This window comes from Acinonyx jubatus, chromosome E4, assembly GCF_027475565.1.
Source record: "Acinonyx jubatus isolate Ajub_Pintada_27869175 chromosome E4, VMU_Ajub_asm_v1.0, whole genome shotgun sequence".
NCBI lineage: Eukaryota > Metazoa > Chordata > Mammalia > Carnivora > Felidae > Acinonyx > Acinonyx jubatus.
In genome coordinates this window covers 44,131,816-44,152,663 of record NC_069395.1, presented here as the reverse complement: position 1 = coordinate 44,152,663, position 20,848 = coordinate 44,131,816, and the positions used below count along the sequence as shown (strand labels likewise).

The window sequence follows — 20,848 nt, the reverse complement described above, 5'->3', positions numbered from 1 at the left end:
CCCGTGTATGTCCATGGACTATTTCAACAAAACATGTGTACAAGGATGGTCCCTGATGTATTATTTGTCATGGTTTTAAAAATACATCAAAATGTCCATCAGTACAAGGACACATCCATATAATGGCTTACTATGGGCTGGTTAAAAGAATGAGATGGATCTGTGCATGCCAATATGGAAAGATTTCTAAGATCCATCATAAGGAGCAAAGGCCAGCTATAGAACAGTGTGTGGACACAGTGTGATCCCTTATGTGTTAAAAAATGCACACATATGTGGAGATGGGCACATAATTACACTCAGTCACTCATTACACTCATTCTTGTGAAAGAATCTCAAGAAATGGTTAGCAGTGGTTAACTCCGGATAAAGGACTTGAGAAGGGGTGGAAAGGTGGCTTAACAGGGTAGGGTACATTTGGGAGAGAGATCAGGGACCAGTGTAGGTTTCTTATTTGTATTCCCCACTATTAAAAATATAACAAATACTCTATTATTATTCTACAGGGTTTCTAAGTTAGTGTCTTCAACAGCAATTGAGCGTGTGGCCAACGAGGGAAGAAAAAGAGATTTTGGTAGAGCGATCAATAATACCCCTGGCCAGCTGAGCTGAAGAGGAAGCATTCTTGTCCACACAGAGGAGGAAGTTGGCCCCTGCGGAAAGTGTTTAACTGTGCTTTGGAGCGGAGGGGGAAGTGGAAAGAAGAAGAGTCATAATTTCCTCATCCGGATTTTTAATTGAATTTCATTCTTTTCTACTTATTGTACTTTAGAAAAGGGACTTTGATAAGAGGAACTAGCCCTTGCCTGAGAATATGAGGGACAAAAGTATCATCTCAGGTCCCCAGAAAGATTCAAAAGGCACGCTCCTAGCCATCCCCCACCCCACTGGCCAATCAGAAGCCTAGAAGAGAGGTGTTAGGAGGGAATATTGACAAAGCTACTTAGCAAGAGACCTCGAAGGATGAAAAATATAAACCAGCCTTAGAAAACAGATCTTCAAGAGCTGCTGTTGCCACTGAACAACATGACTCCTTTGTTTTCCCAGGCCTGGGGAGAAAAAGAAAACCTTATGCTTCTGCATACAGTCTTGAACTTGTATTCATCAATCCACTTCATGTTCCTGGTTGGCGTGGCATATGCAATTGCTTATCCCAGCAGTGTGAAGAGATAAGGCAAGACTGAGACTCAAAAGAGTCTATCATATGGTAAGTCTCACCTGTCACACAACGTTTGTTTGTGACGTACCTGGAGGTTTTCCATTGGCCCAAATCCACCTCCGGGGCTTTCATTATGGAGCAAGTTTGTCAACATTTACCTGAGTAAAATATCCACTGACACTGGCTTAGATACGAATCTGATAAAAGAGCATGACTTTAACATTATTTTCTACCTGAGGCTGATCCCAGGATCACCAGTCCCAGGGTAAGCATGAAATTTTCCCCTCTTCTCTCTCAACCATCCAGTCATTCAATATTAGGGCAGAAAAGGGTGGGTCAGCAACTTTACAAGCATTGTTGGATAATTTCCAAATACTGGAGCTTCTTCAGGGAAATGAACTCCCCCCCCCCCCCCCCACAAGGCAGGTTACTTCAGCTAGTTACAGCACAGGGCTAAGGAGGCTGAGGTCATGAGCTTATTTACCCTGAGGGCCAATTAGTTTCGATCTGTTTCATGGCCACATCCTGCATCCCTCAACCCAAACATCTGTTTCAAAAATGGATGCCCTTGATGGCGAGGGGTACTGATCCAAAGTAAAATAGATGTGTTAGTTCAAATTTATCATGCTCCTGGAAAAATGACACAGAACATGTCGACAATGTTAAAATTAACATCCCCTAGTGTCTGTTCCAAAGAGATCAAGAACATTAACACCAAGCAGACTTCAATGACCCCACACAACTGCTAGACTGGTCATCAGACAGCAAATAGCTGCATATTCAGAGAGATCCCATTTCTTCTTCAGAAAGCTGAACTACTGACAACAAACCCATTTTCCCACTAAGATAATTCTTAAATAAAATTATTTCCTTTAGCATGTAAAGGCTGTCCTACTTGTTTACAGGTATTCCCCCGGGGAGGAAATCAGAACCAAATTCTATACCCTTTATATCTCACTAAGTATTTTACATAAAAACTAAACTGAATGAACATATTAGTTCTGAGTATTTTTTGATCTGAGTATTTGATCTGAGTATTTTTCACACTAATTAGATACTGATTTTTTTCTTCTATTAATTGATAGTCCCTCGAATTGCCCCAGTTCTTCCCTTTCACCCACACACTATGCATTAAATACCTTCCCCCACCCTCCCCAGTTGGGTCACAGAACCCAACAATGATACCTTTCCAGCACTCATAAAAAGAAACAAATTTACAAACTCTTTCCTCAGGCTTTTATCTATCTCCTTGTTTTTGAAGTTTCTCCAATGTAATGTGCACACATAAACAGTATCTGAAATACCATATGCACCCATATCTGAAGCACATATAAAGACCTAGAATTAGCCTTGGGGACTATCTGACATACTCCCCTTGACCTAGAATTAGCCTTGGGGGCCATCTTACATACTTTGAAATCTGAGTACATCTGCAACCTTAAGCTCTCTGATCTCAAGATAAGCAAAGTTTGCAATGCCACAAATAAGAATCACCACTCTTAATCCCTGATTCCAGAAAATGGGCAGCCACACTGCTCACTTAGAACATGAGTCTGTCCACTAGGGGAGGAGGGAGTCTTGCCTTCTCTGTTGCTTTCAATTACCTACAGGTGTCCCCTGAAAGACTGGCAAAAGAAGTCTACTGGAGGCTCCCTGATCCACAGTGCCAGGTATACAGTTCTGCCAGGGGGCTGGAATTTGCCCTCAAAGAAGCACTGAAGCCAGGCCTCAGGGAGAGCTATAACTAATAACTAATTCTCTGGAGGTTGAGCCTGTTTTTAATGATCTCAGAAAGTATGTCACCCTACCCAGACAGACTTATGCTGACCATGTATATCTTTATTCAAAATCTAAGGCATGGTTGAACCATGAAAGCCATACATCAAATGAGACTGTGTACAGAGAATCTGAGCTATGGAGTCCACACCCTCTTCCCTTTCTAGAATTTCTATTCTTTCCAACATCTTTCAAGAATCTTACCCAGTTCTTCATGGGCTATCAAGCTATCCACAGTTCTTCTGTTTACCCCCTAAAGACCTGGAACATACTCTCTAAAATAAGATGCCCCCAAATCTCTCCAAACCATGAAGCACTATATGTGAACACCATTTTATTTAATATATCTTACATACTATGTGGTTCCTCTTCCTTACTACTTGTTTATGAGGTCACTAGGAAAACCCCCATTCTCTTGACGTCTTCCCTCTTTTATTTATCTTCGATATCCCCCCTTCTCCCTCCTTAGCTTTTCCCTTCTTCTCTATCTTATAGTACAGGGCCCCTTTTCTCCTTTACTATTTAATCCTAAACACAGGCTCTGCCAGAGCTATTGCTGCATCATGCTGATTTGCACCAGCTGTGCCTTATGGTGGTTAACCCCATGCTTATAACAGGGGCTCCTTAGATCTTCCTCTGAGAACAAGACTCCACATATACATCTAAAAGTCAAAACTAGTGGGGTGGAAATGGAGCCAAGAATAGATTCTGCTTTGAACTACTGATCACATTAAATAAGAAAAAAAAAAAATGGAACTGGAGGGAAGAAAAATGCTACCCAGAGTTATAGCTTAAGGATTTTTTTCTTGGACACATATAACAAACTATAAAGATAATCTACTCCTTCAAACGTCCCACTTTTAAATTTAATGTTAATTCTTTCAATATTAATGAGGGAAAGAGGCAGGTCAAGGCAGGGAGTGAAGGAAGGGAACACTGTCATCATGAAAAATTCAAGTGACAATAAAAAGTATACTCCCAAATTAAAATAAAGCAGCCAGGAGCTTTATCATGCAACCAGAGTTGGCAAAGCTTAGGATGCTTGAGAATCTTACAAAATTGTGAAAAACCAAGTACATGAAGCAACAGTTGGGAATTCAAGTTTAATGATGTTATTCTCCAACTTTGGGCAAATCATAATCTCAGATCATCAGTTTTCCTATCAACTCCCTCTCTGAGGAGTCACTGGCAAGGTCACCAGATGGTTTGTGTATACTGAATTGTCTGCCCCGTTTATTTTCCATTATGGAACCATGTGTAATGGTCCTGTGTTTGAACACGATCAGATATTGTGAATGACTGTCATTAGAATGTAATGACTCTTCTTCATTTCTGCCCCAGTGCAACTATATTCCAGAGTCTCCAAACCAAACGCTATTTGTGCTAGTTCCATAGGATAATGGACAAATGCCATTGGTTTTGTTAAAAGAAAAATCTTGCAGATTGTAAAAATTTTTATTACTTTCAAAAACTCTAGTTAACCTCAAGATCAGGGACACAAACATTAATCCGTCTGATGCAAGAGGACACCAGCAGTCCAAGAAAAATATGACAGCGTTAACTTTTTATTACAAAGCTCATCTACTTACAAGTTAGGTTCCCAAAGGCTATCTTCAAGTCTGTTTTTCTGTTAAGGCCAGGAGGACATTAAACAACCCACTGCTAGTAATCTGTTGATGGCAGGCAGAAATGTACTGCAGCTCAGGATAGCTTCAATCCATCTGTGGACGTTCTTAAGTTTAAAATATGTAAGAAACAGAACTTCTTGTACTCATTTTATTCACCTGAAGCACTTAGAGTAAGTTTCTGTCCACTAAAAATAGCAGCGGCATGATTTCAGGCTCCCCAGAAAACACAGCATTCCATCACACTTCAAGCACTGAATTATCAGTTCCTAAGCACCAAGAACATCGGCACAAAAATGGAGACAGCCACCCACAGTGGCAGACAAAGGTCTGGATATTTTGGTGGGCAGACTTTCCCCAGGAGGCATGAAACTTCTATGGCCCTTCACGATCTGCCCCTGACCTCCTTTCAAGCCTCATCTCCCCCTACCACTTCTTCTTTGAAGCCTATCTTCCATCCGTATTGAAGCACTCTTCGTCCCCCACCCCTTCTAGCCTCTATGGCCTTGCACATGCTTTTCCCTCTTCGTGTGCAAAGGACTTCCCTCCCCACCCGCAACTCTTGGTGTAGTTCACCCTGTTCATTCTCCACGTCTTGCTTTATACGTCATGTACTCGTACACATCATTAATTACTCTTAGCTTTCCCTAACCTCCCAAATTCAGGCAAAATAGGCCTCCTATGTGACCCCTTACAACCCTGTATCTCCCCTTTACTTTCCTGATCACATGTATGATGCCTTTATGTTTGTTTTAATCTGTATTCCCCCTGGACTGTAAACTCCATAAGACATCAGTCCTGTTCATAGTATTTACTCAACAAATATTTATTGAACAACTGAACTATGAACAAATATTTATTGAGTAAATAATTCACTATTCTTTATTTACTAAGGTAGAAATTAATTTATTTTAGATGTTTTATTTAATGATATCTGTCACTTTATTTTTTTACTTATTTACTTTTGCTTTAATTTTCAGAATTGTAAAACATACACAGAAATAGAAATAGATATAATCATGCTCATTATTACAACCATCTGTAATTGACAAATGTTAACAGTTTTGCATATTAATTTCACTCTATTCAAGACTTTCCAAAGGGCCAAAACTCAAATGGTTCTGTGATCAGTCCTGAGTTAACTACAGAGAGAAAAATGGAAATAATATTATCAAGCACTTGCTATGTGCTAATCATTGTCCTACATGGTTCATACATGTTGTATATTCAACCCCCTCCCAAAGAATATTATCCACACTTTATAGACGAAGAAACAGAAGCATAGGGGATTAACTACTGCCCAAGATAATACATCCAGTAAATGTTGCTCCCACATTCAAACCAAATGCTAGCTAAATCCAAAATCCAGAAGGCTTTCCTCTTTATTGCCTAAATCCTCAAATCCTATCATGTCTGGAAGGAGCTTGCACTTTTTGAGCAAGAAATAACACTTTCACATATGATAGGTACCCAACCATTTAAAAATGTCAATTAAGTGCTTACTATGGGTCATGTGCCACTATCTCATAAATGTGCAGAAAATTAAGTGAATCGGGGCACTGCATTCACTAGCATTCTGGTTAATTTAGCTAAAGAATAAGAATTAAGGGTGGCATAATGCCACGGATGTTTCTTCACTGCAAAAGAAACATGCAACCATGGAAGCAGTGAGAAAATAGCATTAAGAGACTGAATAGGCCCCCGACTGGTTAAAGATGACTAACAGACATGCTACATTCTGACTAGATAGCCCCAGAAAGTTTCTCCTATTTCTACAATGACTGGTTGTGACATGAAAAGATTTTACAAGGTGACTAGATATTTAAGAGTCATATTTTAAAGCTGGCTGTCACTTATGATTTCTACAGTGTCCGGTGTTTTTGTGTTCACAATTGAAAAAAAATGAAACCTAGGGATGAATAATGTGGCTCTTTTCTCTATATATCTTCTCAGCTCTCAGTTCAAATTTTTTTTTTTAAGTTTATTTATGTTGACTGGGGTGGGTAGGGGCAGAGAGAGTGGAAGAGAGAGACTCCCTACCAGGTTCTGCTCAGCGTAGAGCCGAACGCATAACTCGAACTCACGAACAGTGAGATCATGACCTGAGCTGAAATCAAGAGTTGGACACTTAACCCACTGAGCCACCCAGCCGCCCCTCAGTTCAAATTCTTACGGTTGCTTAACGGTCAGCACCTGCATGGCTCTATAGTTCCAGTGTGACCTAGTTAAGCCTCTGCATTTTCCTCCATGTGGTCCCTGCCTCCCTTCAGAAAAGGGGATGCCACCATCGGGTGCCTGGGTGGCTCAGTCAGTTAAGCGTCTGACTCTTGGTTTTGGCTCAGGTCATGATCTCACAGTTTCATGAGTTCAAGCCCCCTGACAGGCTCTGCACTGAGAGCATGAGCCTGCTTGAGATTCTCTCCCTCTCTCTCTCTCTCTCTCTCTCTCTCTCTCTCTGCCCCTCCCTCACTTGCTCTGTCTTGATCTCTCTCAAAATAAACAAACAAACAAACAAACTTAAAAAAAAAAAGAAAGCAAAGGGATGACACCTTGCTCCCTGCCCAAAAGGGATGGTTTGTCCTTGTGTGTATACTTTGTATCAAGAGGCTTGCTACATTTCTGCCAGTAAGTCCTGTGCATGTGGGAATTGCTGGCCTTCTGTGTCAGTGTTGTCAGTACTTTGGACTTCTCTTAGCAAATTGTAATACTACTGGACTCCCAGTTGAAATCCTAGCTCCGGCTTTTGCTTTCACAGATCTACCACCCGCAACAACGCCTTAAAAATAACATCTCCTCCCACCTTGATATGGCATGATTCTTCCATCACAATGTTTCCAGTCTCTGCCATTTTTAGCTTCCCTGATCAACATTTTTACTCTGAAACAATTCAGATCTGTTCTTGGGCTGCATTCATCCTACTTCAGATGAAAGTTTTGAGGCAACAGTGAGTTCGTTTGTAAACACGATTTGACCATAAGGGTGAACAAGAGTGGGAGGAGAGGGTATTCAGCTTACTGAGGACTCCTTTCATCAAGCTATTTGCTTTTATTGTCACTGTATTTTTACCAAACGCGTATGTTGTTTATTTCTCAGAAATCCAATACAATTGTAATGGGCTCCTCTTATTGGCAAGTACAAGCCACAGGATACCACATACAGTTCTGGGCCTTGGGTCTACCCTTTTATATCAGAGAAAATATCACCAACCAACCCCTACCCCCACCCCCCGCCCCTGCCAAATTCTGTCACTTGGGTGTTCTCAGGTGCTCTTATCAACATGTGAGATGGTGGTTTATCTGTCCGGTCCTTTGTTCATTCATTAGTTCATTCAACCCACATCTCAACACTGCAGTGATGTAATCTGAATAAGACAGACACAGCTCCTCCTGTTAGGAGCTCATTGTACACTAGAAAAGATTCTGAAATAAGCATTTGCCATATAATGTGACAAATGTATATAAAGAGGACACCAAGGGCTTTCTAAAAAAGAGTAAGGGGAAAATGACAAGGGCATACAACATGGTCTGTGGAGATGGAAGACAATTCCTAGAGTCTGAGGAATGAGTAAATGCCAGCTAGGAAAGGGGAAGGAAGGGCACTCTAAACAGAGAGAACAGGACGATGTGTAAAGACATTGAGGCTACTGACATCGGAGTTAAATTCTTTAAAGGGTGCTCATCTTTTACAATCAGCAGTGCCCCACCCCTCAATCTTTACCTCACTGAAATTTTCTTCATCTATAAAGTTTCCTGACAGTCCTAGATCAGGATTTCCATTAAGTAAATCAGGTGAATATCTCAGATTCCAGGTCACAGAAGAAGAGTTCATAGCGAAGGATTTCAACTGTTTCCTCTCCTGGGCCCCTGAGAAAGGATGGGCCTTTAAAATAGTTAGTCACTGCAGTGGGAAGACATGCAACCTCTCCCCAACACTCTACATTTATAATCCAAGAACAAATTTAAATAATGTCATTTCTTCCTCGTATTTGCATCCTAAAAGGGGAAATGGGATTAAAGGACTGAAGACACTTCCTTTCCCTTTCATAGGAACAATTTCAGTTGGTAAGCTCTTCTCTCCCATCCCCTGCCTGTTTACTGCCTCATGCCAAGCTTCTCCTGACACAATGGGGTTTTCAAGGGAATAAAAAGAGATCCTGAAGTTTACAGTGAACACATTGTGGAAAACAATGGCCTGAAACAAAACTGCTTTGCAAACTTTTTCTTGGAGATTTAAGATCCCCATGAATGCAAGCCCCATGAATGAAAGACTTTGAGGCCCTCAAGAAACTGGTTTCCTTCCTTCCTTCCTTCCTTCCTTCCTTCCTTCCTGCCTTCCTTCCCTCCTTCCTAAATTTACCTAGAGTTTCCTGTACTCTCTGTATCAAAATGCAAAGAAATGTTCATGTCTGGTATAGTGAACGCAGGGTTTGTTCTAGAACTGGGAGCCAAACAGAGCAGGCTAAATTGGTTACAAAGTGTCTACGAGATTTTTACAGGAGAAAGCTATCTTCATATCAATCCTGTCTTATTTTATCATCTTAGAAGGGTTTGCTTTCCCACTCAAATCATCACCTGAGCAACTTGAATCAGCAGCCAGTATAACACAAGCTTTAGAACCCAGCCTGTCCTCTCTGATTCTTGACCACTGCCCCTGAGGGGCACACCTCACACACAGGGTAAGGGGGGAGGAAGCTAAGCGGTTCTAAAACACACACATCTGACCACTACCCCCAAATTATTTGTGTATCTCAACACAATGCCATTCAGTTGGGTTGACTGTCTTCCTGCCTGAAGGATCACTCTGTAGGAACTTTAGTGAGGGTAGTCCCATTACAGTCAGGCAATCGTGTCCATCAGTTCAAGTTTCTATAGTCATTTAACTACATAGAAAGGCTCCTGGAGTGTGGGGACTTCCAAAATGCGGGGAAATCCTAAATTCTGATAGCAGGAGTAAAAGCAACTACTGTACAACTGATAGGCCAATATAGTGTAACACTTTGTACTCCGCCCTCCTCACAGATTCATTCCCCAATAATAGAAGTCTACATCTATTGCTTATTATGTAGAAGGCACTATTCTAAGCATTATACACATTATAGTTCAATTCATTCTCACAACAATGTTACTAGAATATCATTTTTATAGATGAAGAAATTGAAGTACAGAGAGATTAAGAAATGTGACAAGTTCACATAGCAAGTCTGGTTCCAGAGTCCGCGTTCTTAGTCCCTCTGTATATTTTCTGTATTCAATATTTATTAAGTACCCACTATGTGCCAAACACTGTAAATATTATTGGGCATATATAGGTGAATATGACAGAGGCTCTGGCCTTGAGGAGCTGACATTCTAGTTTGGGAGACAGCAATATATAAATACAAGTACCTTTCATTTGATGGGTCTTACAAGGTAGATAAGCAGAGGTGTTGTGAGACCACACAGCGTGGTCACTAACCCTGACCAGAGGGGTCAAGGATATCTTCTGTGAAGAGGTGATACATAAGCACCTTTTCACACCAACACTGAAGTGTAACTACAATGAAAGTTTTGATATCCAGAATGTCCCCATCCCCCAACCCGTGGTTTAGACTGTGAAACTTATTCAAAATGTCTTGTGCCGTAACTCAAATGGTCTTACACTGGGCAACGTGGGGCTCTGGCAACAAGAGCCGATGGATAAAAATAAGAAGCTACAAACTTGGTAGATTGGAGCTAGAGAGACCCCTTGATAAAAAGTGTGTGCCCCATGGTAATAACCTGTTTGGTGAGCAGTGTCTCAAGGGCATAGGAAAACACTGATGTGATTCTGACAGGTTTTAATGTCCAAGGAAGCAACAAGAGCTCAGGAAATGGGTGAAAAAATCCAGCTTCCAAACAATCGGACTGTTCACAATTGGGCCCCAATCAACAGCTTGGAGTATGTAGAGCAGAGCTCTGCTGTGCAGAAATGAGAGCTACAAAGAGTTTAGCAGAGTTTTAGGGCTCCATTTCAATAGGATGAGGTTAAGGGCCAGGTGCAGCCTCCATGAGACCCTGGGATATTATACGAGAGAACGGAGATGGAAGCCCAGGCACACACACACGGACAGCACTCTGAGGAATGAAGAAAGCTATGACTCAGTGGGTACAGTGGTGTTTACTCCCACCAGACGTTGTGCAGAGCCAAGCTCTATGAAAGCAAGCCTGGTAGCATTTATTGAGCTAAGGACGCTGTGTGCCCTGGCCAGGATGAGTTAAAGTCTGGGCAAGGAAACCAAATGTAGAATCAGATTGATTTAAACAACTTTGGTAACTGAGAACAAACTGAGGGCCGATGGGGGGTGGGAGGGAGGGGAGGGTGGGTGATGGGCATTGAAGAGGGCGTCTTTTGGGATGAGCACTGGGTGTTGTATGGAAACCAATTTGACAATAAATTTCATATATTAAAAAGAAAAATAAACAACTTTGGTAGACAACTTCATGAGGAAATAAGAGTATACAAATGAAGAGAGACAAACTTGAGTTTGAATGTTACTCTGCCACTTACCAGCTATGTATCTTTGAGCATATGCCTTAATCTCTAATCTTCAAAATCCTTATGAAATGTATACCTTTGGCTGTGACAATTAAATATATTAATGGATATGAAAGTGCCAACTATATATAATTCTTGACCCAGGGAAGGTGCTCAATCAATGATATTTTCCCTCCCCTACAAACCCCAATTGAATATCATTCAGTCTCAAAATTCCATTTCCTGCTACTGATGATACATCTACTTTATTCATTCCAGCAAAAATACTTCAAGGCATTTTTATATATTAATAACTTCCTAAGCAGGACATTTCTATCCCATTGCCTCACACTAAAATTTGTGGCAGAGCTTAAAAGAAATTCATTCAGAATCCCAAAGAAGAACCCTAATTCTGTCATCGAACCATAGCTTTTAGGCTCAACAAAGAGCTGGCTCTAAAAAGATTACTGCAATGCACCCCTACTGCTCATCCAAATTGTCATCTACTTTTGTATTTTAATTCTCTCTCTTCCTGTCCCTCAGATGAGTGTGATTTAATCTCCAAAGCATGCATGATGAACACATTACTATTTCTTCCTCCAAGAATGTGATGTTACAATGTGGGGCCCCATTCCTGAGCTGGATAGAGAGGAAGAGGTCAGATGTCCCGTCTCCATACAGGCATTCACTAGTTTCATTTCACACAGAGAACATCTCTGTTCCACAGCCACAGATAACATTGCTTATCTTGGCAGCCTTCTCACAAATGTAAAACATTGGATACAGATAAGTCCAGTGGCATGGCAGATGACTCAATGAAAATTCAATCAGCAATGACCAAAAAAAAAAAAAAATCACCACTACTTAGTGCTATTTTATGGTGAATCAAATGAATCACCTCTGTACTCACAGACGGCAATATTTTGGTGGATGTTACAATTTAGAGAAACAACATATTACCATATTACTGAGAAATAATGATTATATGGTCACATAAATACTATGAAAACGATTCATCAATTAATCAGGTTTTTATTTCAACCTGTGTCCAGCAGTATGCCAGTGCTTTGGGTTTATAGCGCTGTAGAATTAAAACTCATGAACATGATCTTAAGGACAGACTGTTTAGTTGAAGTGAGAGAGTCCCCATCCTGAAAAAAGAACAACCCCACATAATTCCCCCATTGAGCACAGATTAGCACAATGTAGATAAAAAAGAAAGAGACCAAGGTGAACTAGAAGGTTTCAGAGTGTTCGAGCCATTCTTCACATGTCTGACAGAGTAACATTTCTAAATAACAGATCCTTTTTTTAAAACATTTTTTAATGTTTTTATTTATTTTTGAGACAGAGAGAGACAGAGCATGAGCAGAGGAACGGCAGAGAGAGGGGGAGACACAGAATCTGAAGCAGGCTCCAGGCTCTGAGCTGTCAGCACAGAACCCAAGTGAGGCTCAAACTCACAAACCACAAGATCATGACCTGAGCCAAAATCAGATGCTTAACTGACTGAGCCACCCAGGCACCCCCTAAAAAACAAATCCAACCATGCCACTAGCGCCACCTAAAACCCTTCATTGACTTCCCAAGGCCCACAAGATAATTTCTGAATTTCTGAGAGCACATAAGGCTTTTCATTACTTGGTCCCTCTCAGTTTCATCTCTTGCCATCCCTTTTGTGCTACAAATGCTCCAAACTGCAGTACATTCTCTCTAATACTGCCTTTTACACACTTTTCTGTCTCCCAGGAATATTTTCTCCCATTCTTCTTCTAAAATCCCATTTGCTGGGATAATTTATGCTTTTCCTTTAAGAATGAACTCAAGTATTGGTCTATTATGTGATTAAGAAATAAACTTTTATTGTGTGAAGCCACTTAAAATTTTGACTGTGTTTGATACAGCATGAGTGTTCCTCTAACTAATACAGGTTTTATTACTTTAAACAACACACAGACTAACAGAAAAAATCCAGGGCTGTCTCAAGGGAGAGAATCTACAGGAAATTCCACTGCACAAAACTAGGACCCCAAAATGTGATTCCCTCCACATTAAGGTGAACTAAGAAAGACATGCCCTCCATGACAGCACCAGGAAAATTACTTATCTTAAAATATGAATAGGGGCAGGGGTGGGTTGGGGAGGAGGGAATCATTTCCCCTTGGAACTAATACCACAAATATACTCATCCACAGGCTTCCAGCCTGTATTCACATGGAGTAGTCTGAAAAACCTCAAGCTAAGAATTTGCTTTAAAGTGACTTCTGGTTGGTAGTGTTCCCAGAAGTAAATGCAAATTCTCTATAGAGAAAATTCCCTTCATTCCAAGAAAAATGAATCCACAGTTGAAAATCATAAAACCCACAAAGAAAGAAAACATCACGTGCAAAAGCCAACAGAAAGAACACATAGCATAACAAGACCCACATTTATCAGCATTGCCGACTCAGAATATTATATTTAATATTATTTTTATTATATTTAATATTGTTCAGAAACACTCCTCCATGAGTCTCTCATTTCTTCCTGGCTTGCTTTGTATGCCAAAAGATCAAGGTCTGGCTGATCTTTACCAGACCATTTTTCAGGCCTGTGTTTGCAGCCTACTGTCAACTTTAAAGGATAAGGTAATACCTCCCCCCCAGGAGAAACTGCAGGCATATTCACTATCTACTATAAACTGGAAAGTTTCCCAAAGTCAGTGATCTTTTCCTAGAGAGGCGGTTATATAGGCCCTGCAGGAACTGCAACATAAGGAACCAAAACAAACATGCTGACATTCTGGCTACTGTTTCTTCTGTGCATAATAGTCTTTTGTCTCCGAGACAAGAGTCTCGTGTCTTTTTTCAGTATCTACACAACATTGGCAAGCTAACTTGCAAATACCATACAATTTCATAGCCTTTACAGTTCTTGACAAATAGTCTTTAAAAATAAAAATATGAATAGAAAGCAAGACACTAAAAAAAATTACTAGAAAATTTTAAAACAGAACAGAACTTCTAGAAGTAAAAAACAGAATAATTGAAATTTAAAATTCAGTGTTTGAGTTAAAGAGCAAATTAGATACAACTGAAAAAAGAATTAGTGCATTAAAAGAATTTAAAATTAATCAGAATACCACACAGAGAGAAAAAAAAGATAGCAACTCTAAGAGAGAGGTTAAGGGCCATAAGCAAAGAATGAGAAAAACAAACATAAATCTTGGAGTTACAGAAGTCGAATGAAGCAAAAACAATTGTTTATTTGAAAAGAAAATTACAGAGATCTTTTCAGACTGATGAAAGATAACAATCCACATATTTGGGAAGCCCTATGAATTCCAAGAAGTTAAATAAAAAGAAATTCTCACCTCAACACAGAAGAATGAAACTACAAAATAGCAAAAATGTGGAGAAGGTTTAGATACCTATAAAAGACATTATATCCAAAGGAATAAAAATTAGACTTTTAGCTAGTTTGCAACAGAAACAATGGAAGGCAGAGGACAATGGATTATTTGTAATGTACTTAAAGAAAGTAACCTAGAATTCTATACCCACCTAAACTATCATTCTAAGAGCAGACTCCAAATAAAAGAATCTTCAGACAAAAAGAAAAAAGAAAAGAAAGACTTTTGCTATAGTTAGATTCTCAGAAAAGTAAACTCTAAAAAAAAAAGAGAGAGGAAAAAGAAAAATTATCTAAGATGGAGTTGAGATATATCAAGAATTGATGAGTAAAAGAATGAGATTCTATTTTATAACAACTAGATTGAAAAAATTAAGAAATCTGACAATTGTAGAAGTTGGCAAGGATGTAGAATAAGATAAATGTTATACACTGCTGGTGGGAGTGTAAATTGGTACTTATTTGAAAGCAGTATGGCAATAACTTGCAAAACAGAACTTGCACATACCCAACTACAAAATTCACCTAATAGGTAATAACCTAGAAAGATTCTTACACATAGGGCACTCTTATACCATGGAACAGACATGTATAAGGATCTTCATAGCAAATTGTTCATAATGCCAAAAAACTAAATAATTAAAATGTCCATGAATGTAACTGTGAATAAATAAACCATTGTATAACCACATAATGGAATATTATTCAACAGTGAAAACTAATGAATTACTACTAAAAATCTTAGAAACATGTGAGTGACAGAAGCGAGTCACCAAAGAAGTCAGATCTATATCATATATATAACACTATATAACTAGCTTACATAACTAAACAATATTATTTGGAGATACATATATATTCAATAAAAACATTTAAACAGCTAAAGAACAATCAAACATAGATTTCAAGAAAATAGTTATCTTTGCAGGGAAAGGAATCAAGGGGACAGGATTGGAAGAATCTACATACGAGTTAGTTGTGACCTCACAAGTGTTTGTTTTAATATCATACTCTATAACTTACATGTATATTATTTTGTAGATATCAAATATTACAATGTAAATAAATTAACATTTAGCAAAAAAAGAAAGGAAAAGAAAAAAACTCCCTTAATATTAGTTATGAAAATCTTATAGCAAAGTGGTATAGGATAAAATACTGGAAGAGTGGAAGAGTCAAAGTGAAATATTGAAACATGCCCTTTAAAGCTGATAATTAGACAAGATATTCACTAAATATCATAAAGATGTTGATACTCCTAAATTAATCAACAAACATTTCAATCCCAATTGGGTTCCCAGCAGACTTTGCTTTTTCTTTATATTCTCAGAATTTGACAAGCTCATCCTAAATTCATATTGAAAATATAAGTTCCAAAAACAGCCAACACAATTTTGAAGAGCAATAATTCAGTGGAGGGACATGTCCTATTAGATATCCATGTTTCCTTTAAAGCTAAAAGGCTGAGGCAGTATCACATCAGCAGAGAGAGAATGTAAAGAAACAGGATACATGAGAACACTGCAAACTAAAGAAGAAATTATGGATGTTCAAAAATGGTACTAGGATAATTAATTATCCATATGGAAAAATTCATATTAGAACAAGAAGATCCCATTTCAAAACAATCAGATCAGCCAATATTTAAAGGTCTGATAATATCAGTAACTGGTGAGAATATGGAGCAAGGGTAATTCTCATATGCTGCTAGTGGGGATATAAACTCATGTCCTCGTCTTAGAAATCAATCTGATAATAACTAATAAAACTGAATATTTTCATACTTTATACTCCAGCAGGCCACTTGCAAATATCTATGCTAAATAAATGTATTCTACAACCTTGTATTAAAAAAAATCCTAAAGATTAATAAGAGAATAAACAAATTTGATTCAATCAATAGAAAATAAAAAGCAGTAAAATGTGAATAAGTTAGAAATACATATATCAAGCACAGAAAACAGGTAAGACAGACACCAAATATTAAGTTTTAAAAAAAAAGCAAGCTATAAAAGTAGATACATAATATAAATCTTACACAAAACTTAAAAGATATAAATCAATACTACATATTGGATATGTGGATAACAGGTATATATTATATATATTGAAATATGCATAAGAATGATGAAAGCTTAATTCAGGAGAGGGATTACCTTGGGGAAAGGGGGAGAAGGATAAAATTGGGGGGCAGAGCCAGCCTTAGGGTGAGGCAAGCAAGGCACGTCAAAATATAAGGACGCATCAATTTTCAAGTTTGCGCAAGTGCAGGACACAAACCTAAGAGTGAGTGCTTCCTTAAGTTTTGTGCCCTCAGCACCTCATTTATCTGACCATTGTCTTGGTCTTATTGGGTGGGATATGTAGAGACTTCAACTGCTCTCTGGGGAGTTTTATTCCTTAAAAAAAACACACACACACAAAACTTTTGGGCAGCTATCCCTACAGACAGGGTTTACATTTGCTTGGGCAGTATTCACATGCTTAAGACTGTAGTTGTTCTGTTACTTTCTTAAATTAGAACTGCCACAACATGTGGATATTAGAGATGTGGATTCCAAACACACAAGTGCCGTGAGGACTTGCTATAATGATTTCTCATGGAAGTTTCTTTTCCCTTTTACATAATAACCAGGAAAAAGACATGTGACTAAGCTTGGCAGTTGTAAGAATAAAGAGGCAGTGGGGAAAACACTGGAATTTATACCAGGAATAGTACCCTGAGCAGCTCTTGCTGACTTGGCTCCTATCTTTTTTCCAAACCTAGTTTCCTCCCTTCCTTCCTTCCTTCCTTCTTTTTTTCTTTCTTTCTTTCTTTCTTTCTTCCTTTCTTTTTTTTTCTCTTTCTTTCTTTCTTTCATGTTTTCTTTCCTTATTTTATTTTAATTGATTTTATTAAAGTTTATTTATTTATGTTGAGAGAGAGACAGCACATGTCAGCAGGGGGAGGGGTAGAGAGAGGAGGAAAGAGAGAGAATCCCAAGCAGGCTCGACACTGTAAACACAGAACCTGACATGGGGCTTGATCTCACGAATTGTGAGATCATAACCTGAGCTGAAATCAAGAGTTGGATGCTCAACTGACTGAACCATACAAGCACAGTTCCAAGTCTAGTTTACATCAACCTCTCATCAATTCTTTCAGCCTCCCAATACCTTCCAATAATTTCTCATTTTCCTTTGTCAGAGTTAATCTCTGTTGCCTGCAACCAGAGAGCCTTAACTGATACACTTAGCCTCATGCTGCCAAACAATGAATTGATATGATTCCACACATTATGATTGATCCTTAGGAATTAGCTTTCTCACTATGATTTGATTTCCCATTTATGATTGGTGGGATTCTACAAGGAAAATGTCTACTTGGGTATTTGAAGCCCTACCTGTCAGGGCCATGTTTTGGCTAAATCACTGTGGAGTTATTAATGTCCAAGAGACACACTCCTGACCTACTGTTCACTGGGCATCCGTGTGCCAATTGCCCCTGAATAAAACTTTGCCAAACTGACCTGTGGTGTTGACTACATGAAGAATTAGAGTCTCAAGTCTAAGAAAATCCACATTGTACCAATTGAGTCATTTAGAGTTGCCTTACCTCCTCTGTCTTTAGAACTTCCCATATCCGCGCATGGTCCTCCACCAGCCAGTGTCCTGCACTCTCTCCCTTGGTGGAAAGTTTGAATTTAGACACCACTTGAGTAGGCTCTCCCACCGGTTTCTCCTCCATCTTGAAAGAGCCAGGCAGGAGGCATTACGGACCTGTGTGGAAGAATAAAGTGTGATCCAGGTTAAAGCATTAATTACCATAAAAGAAAGATACGAAGGCAAATTATCCTGCTTGATTTGTGGATAGCGAGACCACAGAAGACAGTGTCACAATAGGCATCAACTTTTACGGCCACTTTTCATATTTTAAATATTCATTATTGCTATTTTAAAGCAGGCTTCTTGGGGGAGGGATGCTTTTTGAGAAAGGATGAAGTGATAGAAATTTTAGAGAAAAGTAAAAAGCGTCATCTGCCCAGTAAACCTATTTGTCACTTTGCTCTGGCCCCCTCAGGATGGGGGATGGAAATGGGCAGGTGTAAGACAAGCCTGAGTGGAGTCTTCGTGTTTCCATGTCATGTATTGCACGTGGAAGAGACTCTGGTGTCAGAACTTTTCCTCTTCAAACATCTACTGAGTACTTGTTGATATGAGGCTCCGTGCTAGGCATACACAAATAATTTGGTAGTTTTGCTCTGAACCTTAAGAAGCTTAATGTTTCAGGGCAGAAGAAGCTATAAACAAGTAATCACAATATGGTGTCTTACATCATAGTGTGATAAATGCCATAATCATCATCTTTTCCAACTGCAGTGGAAGCACGGAGAAATATTCTCCTCAATATTTATTGACTACATCACCTTCCTGAGCCTCAGTTTCATCAGCAGTTGCTGTAAAGACAATATTTTAAAATTGACACCAATTCTATAAAGACTAACTTCCTTGACATCTTTCCACCCACCACTGGCTTGTTTGGAATCACATCATGCCTGTTCCGTGCCATCCTGTCCTAAGGAATCGCCTTGCCTCCATTCAAGTCCCACTGAATCTATCCTTCTCAGGATCCTTTTTTTTTTTTTTTTTTTTTAAGTGTATCTGATAAGGATGTTCCACCCACCTAAAACTTTTCCTAGAGAATAAAATCCCAACTCCTTACAATGGCAACCACAGACCTTTATGTCTGGCTTCCCCACTTCCCTTCTTCCACCACACTCAGCTGCATCCTCAGCCACTGTTCCAGCCATTTGAAGATATGTATGGATCTCAAATATATCTAGTACTTTTAGCCTTTGTTTGTGACATCTCCTCCCACCCCTGCTCCAAGAGAATAAAGACCTTTCCTCCTTGGTGAGTCTCCGTATATACTTTGGACACATTTCTATTGTGCCTCCTGTTACACTTTATTATATTTCTTTGCTTTCAACTCTATTTCTACCTTTTGGCGTTTTAAGCATCTTGACACTAGAGATGGTGTCATATATAAATACTAGACAGATGTTTGATGAATTCGCTAATTCAGTAAATCATGAGAATCCAGAGAAAATGAGGCAACAGATCCAATATATTCAAATAACAGATGTGAAAGGCAAATGACCTCTTTTCTTTCACTTTTTTATGGATTTAGTGGGATGTATGCTCTTCATAAGGAAGAGCCAAGTCTAACATTCATCATGCATCCCCGAGCAGCTGACAGTGCAAGCTGAAATTGCTCATTAGTTAACGACAGACTAGTTTTCATTGAAATGTCTTCAAGGAATTAAGCATGTCTGCAAAAAGCAGGTCTTATGCTCACATAACCTACTGTCCAAATAAAAGTAAACAGAAATTGGCCTTGATAAGACGAGTAGGGTTGATTGACCAAGGATTTGAGAAAAGCATCTTCTGCAGTAGACTACTTCTCAGCCTCACATGCTCCACCTGGAAGCCATGGAAAGCAAGCCATCTGCTTGCAGAGAGCAGTGATGAGGAAACTGCTAACCAAAACCATCGTGCAATACGTGGAAACACGGAGCACTGAATACAAACCTACTAGGAACCAGGAAACAAAAGCTTTGTAATTAATGAACAAAGTTCATCTGAGAGGATATGCTAATAAATGATGCTGACACATACATGCAAGGAAATAAACAAAGGAAAGTCACGTGGAGGTTTCAGTCCAAAAAAAGGAAATTAAAATAAACAAGCAAAATGGAAACAGGCCAGATAAGTAGGGAAGGAAATTCCATCATTGTTATTGGAGATAATACTGTAAACAACAAATAATAAATCAAAACAAAGTGGAAAAGCTACATAATATGGCTTTGGCTGTATCCTTTGCATATCATGGAAACCTAAATGGACAAAACAGGCAAACTACAAAATCTCAGGGTGAACAATGGAACATCTGTAAGCGTAATGTATCCCAGTGACCCCATGGCTTTCACTCCACTGCTGCCCACAGCTGCTTTCTCATCATTCGAGTGTGGGTGAGAGTTGGCAAATTTTCAGTGTCAGAGACTGAACTCTACTGTGTACTGACTTCCCACAGATTGTTTCTTGTCCTGTTTGGGAAGAAGACGCAATTCTGGGTTTTAAACCATTACAAAGCACTGGGTAACTAAGGATGGAAGCAGAGAGGCAGCCAGCTCCTAGGAGGCTCTTCAAGCATTTTGAGATCCTTCACCCCATCTGAGACTTGAGGTCTTTTCACCCATCCTCAGTATACCTCCTCACTCATAAAAAAAAAAAAAAAAAGACCATATATGCAACATATATTGAGCTCCCGTTGCACACCAGCCACTGTGCTAGGATTTTTTGCATTATCTCTACTCCATATAATAACCCTGTAAGATAGACTTCACCATTTTACGGCAATGAAAAA

The 20,848-nt window shown here is 39.2% G+C and overlaps 1 protein-coding gene across 2 annotated transcripts in view; it reads right to left on the bottom strand.

The window, feature by feature from the left end:
- The window catches only part of RGL1 (ral guanine nucleotide dissociation stimulator like 1), a 255,922-nt gene that overhangs the window by 143,095 nt on the left and 91,979 nt on the right, over positions 1-20,848 (bottom strand). For both annotated transcript variants that reach the window (XM_015073307.3, XM_053209243.1), the window contains exon 2: positions 18,038-18,201. In XM_015073307.3, coding sequence (XP_014928793.2) covers positions 18,038-18,169 — 132 coding nt within the window. In that variant the 5' untranslated portion in view covers positions 18,170-18,201. The remainder of the gene's footprint in view (positions 1-18,037; positions 18,202-20,848) is intronic.